Genomic DNA, 8,689 nt, shown 5'->3' with positions numbered 1-8,689 from the left:
TTTTGTGTCGTCTCGCCATGGAAACGCGAGCGACCTCGGAGCGTCGCTCTGGCAAGTCGCTCTGAGAGGGGTGTCTCACGATAGAAACGCGAGCGACCTCTCCATGTCGCTCTGGCTGGATCGCTCCGGGATGTGTGTCACAGCGACTTCACGGCGTCGCTCCGGTGAGGTCGCTCTGGTGCGCTGCTCGTCCGTTGATCGCTTTAAACACTTCTTTTAAGCTCCAAATGCACCAAAATGCCTCCAAGAACTCCATGTGGTACTCCAATACCTGATAAAGACTCATGTATGCAAAATGCAACCTAAACATGGCTAAATCCTAGTCTATATGATCAAAATGCACATGGGTGAATGGATAAAATAATGTAAATATGCAAGATATCAATCTATCGAGGGAAGATGCTCTTCGATTTGGTTTCGCTTGGTCCACGGCGATTTAGGGCTCGCCCCTCCCGTAGTCTCCTTTGCCGTAGGTCTTTTTGCTGGGTCAGATCCTTCTATGGCAGTCGAGATCGTAATGATGTCGCCGCTGGTAGGGTTTTGCCCATCGCTATTGTCATCGTCGCCCATCCTTCTATCTATTACAAAATAGATTAGCTTTGTAAATTCTTTTTATCAAACTATCACTCTTGTTTATTCGCAATCATTTTTAGAGTAAATAAATCAAAACAATCAATATTATCTATTGTATATGATATATAATTAAATTTAAATGATATTAACATATATATAGTACACTTTTAATATGAATATTTATTAAATGAAGTTTCTACTCATATGATTTTATGATTATTTGCATATGTGTATAACAAAAGTTTACACCAACGAATTTGTTTTTAATGTGAGATAATTTCAATAATTTATAATCATTTAAAAAAAAATAAAAATTTCAAAATTAAAATACTAACTTTTTAATATATGTTCAATGCAAATATCAAAATATAAGTATACATTTTCATACGATGTATAGTTCAATTTAAACGATATGAAATATATATATATATATATATATATATAAACATAAAAACCTATTAATATAAAATTATTTCTTCATATGGTCTTATAATCATTGTATTTTAATATAGAAAAAAATTTAAACATTGATCATAAAAATTTATGTGAGACTTTTAATAGTTTTAGTAATTTATACTCGTTTTGAAAAATTCAAAATACAACATATACAAAACAAAATCTAGATTTTTATTATATGATTAATGTAATTATGTAATTTATTTTAATAATAAAAATATAAACAAAAATGATAAAAAAAGTATACAAATTGTTATCAAATCCTTATTGTTTAAAATCATTAATTGCTATATATATATTTTAATCACATTAGGTAATTCCGTAGGTTTTATTTAAGGAAAACCTTCGAAACAATAAAGATTTGATATATGCGACCAACTATAGCCTGCGAAATATTATTTTGCTAGAGAGTATAAATTTTAGACTATAGTTTATATAAAGTGTTTTAGAATTCTTTGAAATAGAATTTAGAATGCATATACAAGTGCCACATAGAATAGGTTTTTTTTAAAAAATTACAAAATTCAGGTTAGATTTTAAAGATACTCAATTAATATATAGGGGATAATACTCACTTACACAATTAATTAAATAAAATTTAGATAAAATGGTATTTGCCACAATTGTTTTCTCTTTCATTGTCGATAATTCATGGTTTGTTGTCCTTTTTTGTCACAGAAATTTTATTAAATGAAAATAAGAGAAATGTCGAAAACACTGACCCAACCCAATCCCAAGAGTTCAATACATAGACGAAAAGGCTTATAAGAGCATGATTATTAGAGGTTTTTAGGGTGGGGTTCTTAGCGGAATATAAGAATCCGTCTCTTAACTTTTAACTAAAAAAGCTAAGAATTGGTTCTTAAATAAGAGTTTTAAGAGCCGGTTCTTAATTTTTTTAGTTAAAAGTTAAGAGACGGGTTCTTATATTCCGCTAAAAACTCCACTGTAAGAACTCCCCAATAATCATGTTCTTAGGCTTGTTTAGTTAAGTTGTAGGCAACCCAGTTTTTCAATCTAGAAAAATGAGAAAAAACGATAAATGTGAAACCAGAAAAAATCGATCGGATATCGGAGACGATTCTGATGGTTTCTTTAGACTGGATATTGCCAGAGATACTTCTGATGAGCGTTGAATTATCGAAAAGACTTTTGAGTGTTGAAAACTCATGAGAACTCGCCATGGAGAGCGCCGATCGCTTCTTCTGCAATGGGAAGAGAGCCGATGAAACTCTGCCCCATCGTTCTGTGAATTGGAAACTCCGGATTGCCCCCTGAGAAGACTGAAGCCTGCTTTCTTCCCAGCTTTATCCCAGGCCGCGTCGGTCTTGCATGTTATAGAGTCGCTGTCTTGCTGGTCATCTTCTAGATGTCGTGATCGTCGATGCAGTTCTGAAGGTACGGTGATTATTTCTTTTGCTATTCCTTGTTTGTTGTCTTAAGATAGGTATTTTGACTATTTTCAATTATATACGGCATAAATTCAAGCACCACTAGTAGTTGATCTTGAGCTAAATTTTGCGAAACATCTGTTTAGCGCCAATATTTGTAAAAAATTTATATAGAAATTTTAGAACAACAAATGTTTTTGATTGTTCATGGTTTAAAAGCAAAAAATGTATTTTTCGTGTTTTAGGTGTCTAAATACATAGGACCGAACGGACCTGCTACTAGTCTAAAGTAGGCTCTTTAACAAATAATATTATATCACATAAAATTTACGGTAGGTGGCATATATTGAAAATTAGGAAATTTGTAGAGTGATAAAAGGTGAGGTTTCAAGCTGTATTTTGGAAGCTTTGTGAAAAGGGGATTAAGATCAGTAAAGAGATCTAGTACTGATCAAGAAGATGTTGATGGAAAGCAAGATGAGACAAATTGAAAAAGAGGCAGCGGGTGAGTAAAAAGAAACGAAGAAGTTATCATTATACCAAAAAATCAGAGGTCTTTGTTTGTTAAAACACTACGAATCAAAAACATGATCTATATATTGGGGTCATATAAACATATATACACAAAATGGTCGATGGTTGGTTGTGATAAAGTTTTGTGGCTCATGAGATGTTCAATGTTGGTGTGACTCATACCCTTCAATTGTTCCTCCAATATACATTAATAGCTACTGATTATAATAGTGTTTGGCGCAATTTTAATTTAAATTAGGTCCTCATTTCTCTAAATCTTTTATATATCATGGCATATATCATTTTGTTGGCGTTCAAAAAAAGAGAGGCATATATCATTTTGTGGAATATATATGCCACATTAGATTTTCTTTTTGCTAGTAAGTAAGACAAAAATAGCCGAAAGAACAAAAAACACCTACGATATAGCTGGAGCTGATGGAAGTACCGGCTTAAGGTTGTGCGAGCTTTGAGGTCTCTGCTAAATTGGTTCTTTGGTTCTTAGGATAGGAAGTAACTTCAAGTCAACAAACAAGAGTCTTCGGCTTGTTTCTATTCGTTCTTTGAAGACCGGCGCGCTCTTTTCCAGTGGTCGCTATCATGAGGACATCCATTTCAGTTCTCTATTATGAGTTTCTAAGCTTAAGTTTTAGTAACCCACCTTTACGTTTTATTCATGCCTTTGTAGTTTCGTCTGGCTCCGGAAGGATTGTGATCCTTGCCGGCTTATGGCTCTGGAAGGAATGTGTTCCTTGCTGGCTTGTGTAAAAACTTTCATGTTTTCAAATTAATCCATCAGATGAAAAAAAAAAAAAAAAACAAAAAACAAAAAAACACTATGATGGTTGAAAAATTAAACTGAGAAATGATAAACGTGTAAGATTAGACGCCACAAGTTAAGATAAGAAGATCTAAAACTTGTACGATGAAAGCTAGATCAGCCGCCAACGTGTGGAATCACATGAACTTCGCTATTGCGTATTGCCACGTAATAGCTTAAACCAGCAAGATCTAAGTCGATACACATGTATACTGTTTATCTATTCATGTAAATTTACCATTATTTTTTGTTTCAATTATTCTTCAATTACTATGATATTATATATATTGACTTTCTGAACAAAATGTTTAGACAATGTCTGAATAAAAGTGTGTTGACAAAAAAAAAGTGCCTGAATAAAAGTGGTGAATTTATTTGTTCACAAAAAGTTGATTTCTAGAGAACGCATTAATAACTTTTTGACTAGAAAAAAATATTGCGTTTTCTCGATAACGCAGTAATTCATGATTGGAAAATGACGATGCCTTAACTCATAGAGGTGTTTTTCTTTTGAACTGGAAAAAAAAACGTTGTACAACTAAATAGAGGTGCTGAACGATTAAAATAAAAAAGTTGTTGTACTTTCTTTATGACCAAAATAAGAGATTCAGAAATGGATAAACTCAGATAAATCGTTTTGATTCAATCTTGAAATATCATTGTATCTCTGACTCTCTGTAAATTTGAATCGTTAGGTGAAGCAACAAAATAAATTCACTATTAACATATACGTGGAGGCGAAGCTATTGTATATACGTTGTTTTATTTTACTTTGTTGTGCTGTCAAAACATGGAACATTTTGTCAATGCATGGCGTCATTGACGTGTAGACATTGGCCTTGACCTAAATGTTTTTCCGATTTGCTTATATCATCACCCTATCTCGACAAGATTTTAAATTTTTGTTCCTACCTTAACACATACATATTAAAATGTAATGTAGCTTGTACACTTTCAGGTAAAACAAAGGATTAACCATTGAATAAGACATGCAGGAGATGATTGGGCTTTATTTCCACGTAACTCAAGAGTTATATCACCATGGCACGACAAATCGCGAATCGTGGCAGGATTCACAAGCAAGATTTAGTGGTTGTCAAGGGTAGAATAGGAATTTAATGAGCTCAATAATTCAGATTTTATGATCACAATTCACAGTATATATAAAGAGTTCCGACCATGCACTTCGAACATCAAACACAATACACTCTGCACTCTCAAACCCCAATGCCCAACTCATCCCGAACTCTCTCTCAAAATGACGAAAATGCCCTCGTACACTGTTGAAAACCCTAACTTCGAGCCTTCAAAGGCCAAGAAACAATACAACATATACTCTTCGTTGCTCCCTGTCTTCTTATCGATCTTAGCATACATTTTGATCTTCTACGTCCTTGACGTATCTCCTTCTTCGATCTTCAACGACCCAAAGATCTTGTTCTTCATCTCAAACGCCCTTATCCTTATCATAGCCGCAGACTATGGCGTCTTCGCTGAGAAAGAGAACCACGAATTTTACGGAGAATACACGGCCGCGATGAGAATAGACGCGAGAGAAAACGCTAGACCTGAAAACTCAGGCTATGAGGTGAGTTTGGCGGAAGTAACCATGAAACGTGAGAAGCAAGAAGAAGCACTCAGAGAGAAAGATACAACACGGTATCTGTTTCAAAAGGAAGAGAAAGTTCCTGAGAAAATCGTACAAGCCCTAAGCGACGAGCAGAAGACTGAGCAAAACATTCATATGACCATTAGTAAAGGAGAAACTTGTGGTGCAAGAAACCTAGTGAGCCCTAAACGGTACGGGAGAAGCAAATCGGATAAAGCACGCTCAGAACGTAGTCATCGAGAGATCAAACATAGACGTAAAAGTTATGATCGAAGCAAGTCTGACGATAGCTCGAAATGGATGGTTGGTCAAAAGTGGAAGAAGGCTCATGAGGAGACGGAGGAGAAGTGGGAGAATGTAAGAGAGGAATCGGAAGAATTTGCGAAAATGTCGAACGAGGAGTTGAACAGACGAGTTGAAGGTTTCATCCAACGGTTCAACAGAGATATTAAACGACAAACTTTAGTTTAGTTTAATTTAATTTAATTTGTGCAGGTTAAGTCAACCTTTTTGTATCATTTTGTGTGTCGTCGTGCCATATGCTAGCATGATTATCCCTAGAAATCCATTAAGTTTAAATATTAAATTTTAGTTAAGAAATTTAGTTAAGAATCACCTAATTTTCTTGTTTTAATGGAAGTTTCTTAATAAAGGGTTTCTTAAAAAAAAAAAAATTTAAAGATAGGATTGGAAAAAAAAGAAACACATTAAAGGAGGAAGGATTCAAGAATAAACAGAAGTGTTTTCGGTTATACTATTTGATTATATCAATCTATTTGTGATTAACTTCACCTTGTTACAATACAATAAACATCAATAACCCGAAGAAAGTTGATATCTCAACAAAAAAGCTTTTACCAAAACTATTGAGACTGACTAATCAGCTGTTTCCAACAAGGTTAAGTGGTGATCAGAAGGATACAAGAAACTCTCATTGTTTACTTAATAATAGTCTTGAAGACTCTAGAGAAGCAACTTACAAGCAAGTCAACGCAGATGGTAGATGAAAAGATGGACAATTCACAGCTAGCTGTCTTCTTCTTCCAAACCCCCTAGTCTGGTACCTGGATCATAACTTACAAACAGCCTAAACTCGTTTCCGAGTTTGCTAGAGTGATGAGGCTTTAAACACGCAAGGCCGAACACCCAATATCTCAGCCGCCATATATCTTTGCACATTTCTTGCAAAGAGGTAATAACAATATCTCTCAGCTAAATGGTAACAAAACATAAAAAACCTCCAAAACCGACTAAAGAAAACACAAGTCATTGTACCTGTGAGAAGAAGTAACAAAGAATCTACTGGACTCGCCATAAACGAAACCGTTTGAGTAACTCTTTCCAGACATTCCTTACTCTGCCAACCATAACCAAATCAAGATCACTAAATCTGCTTATTATAAAAGTTAACAACTTGGAAGAGACTTTTACCAAGTAGGGAGGATCTGCAACGATTATGTTGAACCAATGTTTAAGGTCCAACGGTAAATCTTCAGGTTCGTTGTAATCATAATACGTGAACTCACTTCCATATCTCTCAAACCTCATATCGTACTCCAGCAACTGCACCTGGAGACTCGGATCCTTCTTCTGACTCACCACAAACAAAATGAATCGGTTTCAATACAAATTCAAGGTCTTTCTTAATCATTCAAAGCGATCTACAAGCATCGTATATATCATTCAAATCGAAGAAAGTACTAATCTTTCTAACAGTATCTATGGTCTAAACCAGAACCCAATGAATCGAAGCAAAGACCAGTCATTTATCGGAAAAAAAAATAAAAAGAAAGTGGAATCGAGAATCAGAGGAAACGAAAGAGAGATTAGAGATGAATCAGATACAAACCTGGAGAGAGAGAGTGATTTGGTAGCTGAAGAAACAAAAGGAGAATGCTTTAAAAAACAGAAGAAAAGAAAAAAAAAATTGAAACTTCAGGGTTTTCTGACACGTGTTCTAAAACCTCACTCTAAATTAGGGCTGGGCAAAAAGCCCGGATCCGAAGAACCGAACCGAACCCGATCCGAAAAAGTAGTACCAAATCCGAACCGAAATTGATTAAAAATCCGAACGGGTTCAAAATTTTGGTATCTAAAGAACCGAAACCGAATCCGACCCGAACCGAAGTATCTCGGGTACCTGAATGTATCCGAAATAGATTTATATACCTAAATATATTACTTATTTTTAGATTTAATATATATTAAAAACATCCAAAATATATAAGATACTTTTAAGTTGTCTAAAATACTTGAAAATATACATAAATAGTCAAAGTAAATGTTTAAAATAGCTAAAATATATTCAAAACACCAAAAATACTTGAAATATCTATTGATTTTCTATCCAAATATTCAAATCGAATCAATTTATATGTTAATTTTAGGTATTTTGACATATATTATACAAATTTATATGTAATATATTTTTTGGTTTTATAGATTTTGAAAAAATTTAAGCATATAATGAATATTAAAAAATTTAAAATAATTTAAATGGGTTATCCGAATCCGAACCGAAATTTAGAAATACCTGAATGGGGCTGAAATCTTTAAACCTGAAAACCCGAAACTCGAATAGATCTGAACCGAACCCGAATGGGTACCCGAACGCCCACCCCGACTCTAAATAGGTTCCCAAAGTCTCCTATTAAAGATCGATTACTCCCATTTTAATTACTTTTGTTATAAAAGTAATGGAAAGATTACAAATCATAATCTCTTGGTTATGAGCCATCCACAATCTGGTTCATAACACTCTCCCTTGGATGCCATAACCATTTAGAGCTTGTAATGTGTTTTAATGTTGCCTCATTAAAACCTTACCAGGAAAATCCAATTGGGACAAAACCATGGTGAAGGAAAAAGAGTACAACACACATTACTCCCCCTGATTTGGACATTACTGAAGGTCCCTTGGACCTCTCCAGTTTTTTGCAATCCGTGGGTGATGAAGATCTTGGGCAGAATATGCTTCGTCCTCGAACATGATAGTTGGTTCTTTTTTACCATCGGCCATGCCACAATCTGATCGAACATATTGAGTCACCGACCTCAAATACACACACATGAAATCTTGGATGATGTTGTTGTGATATGCGTGTACCACCATGTGTAAAACATAACCTGTCTGAAAACAAATCAACAAAACCAAATAACCCCTCTTTGGGCTGGTTAGCATAAAATATACCAAAATCAAAGGCTTCTTCATCGTCCTTCTTATGGACCAATCAGATCAGTGTCTAAAACAAGACTTCTGCATCGTCCATCTCAGGACTAAATGGACTTCTTTATCGTCCACCTTTGGATTGAATGGATCAGTGTCCA

General features: G+C 34.6%; 2 protein-coding genes across 2 annotated transcripts; one reads left to right on the top strand and one right to left on the bottom strand.

The window, feature by feature from the left end:
* Window positions 1-4,967: 4,967 nt before the first annotated feature.
* LOC106341053 lies at window positions 4,968-5,913 on the top strand. The gene has a single exon (XM_013779872.1). It carries the CDS (start codon window positions 5,012-5,014, stop codon window positions 5,831-5,833), a length of 822 nt encoding a protein of 273 aa, XP_013635326.1. The 5' UTR covers window positions 4,968-5,011; the 3' UTR covers window positions 5,834-5,913.
* Window positions 5,914-6,113: 200 nt separating this feature from the next.
* LOC106340778 (protein-lysine N-methyltransferase N6AMT2-like) lies at window positions 6,114-7,246 on the bottom strand. The gene is made up of 4 exons (XM_013779622.1): window positions 7,212-7,246; window positions 6,794-6,952; window positions 6,638-6,719; window positions 6,114-6,543 (listed from the first exon to the last, which is right to left on the bottom strand). Exons 2-4 carry the CDS (start codon window positions 6,908-6,910, stop codon window positions 6,389-6,391), a joined length of 354 nt encoding a protein of 117 aa, XP_013635076.1. The 5' UTR covers window positions 6,911-6,952; window positions 7,212-7,246; the 3' UTR covers window positions 6,114-6,388.
* Between the last annotated feature and the right edge of the window lie 1,443 nt (window positions 7,247-8,689).

The sequence above is a fragment of the Brassica oleracea genome, chromosome C4 (genome assembly GCF_000695525.1).
Source record: "Brassica oleracea var. oleracea cultivar TO1000 chromosome C4, BOL, whole genome shotgun sequence".
Taxonomy (NCBI): Eukaryota; Viridiplantae; Streptophyta; class Magnoliopsida; order Brassicales; family Brassicaceae; genus Brassica; species Brassica oleracea.
This window is presented reverse-complemented; position numbering and strand designations above follow the sequence as displayed.

What these genes read in the sequence shown, in the direction of transcription:
- LOC106341053 (XM_013779872.1), top strand. Translation starts at nt 5,012, where the DNA reads ATGACGAAAATGCCCTCGTACACTGTTGAAAACCCTAACTTCGAGCCT.
- LOC106340778 (XM_013779622.1), bottom strand. Translation starts at nt 6,910, where the DNA reads ATGAGGTTTGAGAGATATGGAAGTGAGTTCACGTATTATGATTACAAC. An exon ending in TTGCAGATCCTCCCTACTTG is followed by an intron (nt 6,720 to 6,793) that starts GTAAAAGTCTCT and finishes TATGGTTGGCAG; the next exon opens with AGTAAGGAATGTCTGGAAAG. An exon ending in TTTGTTACTTCTTCTCACAG is followed by an intron (nt 6,544 to 6,637) that starts GTACAATGACTT and finishes CCTCTTTGCAAG; the next exon opens with AAATGTGCAAAGATATATGG.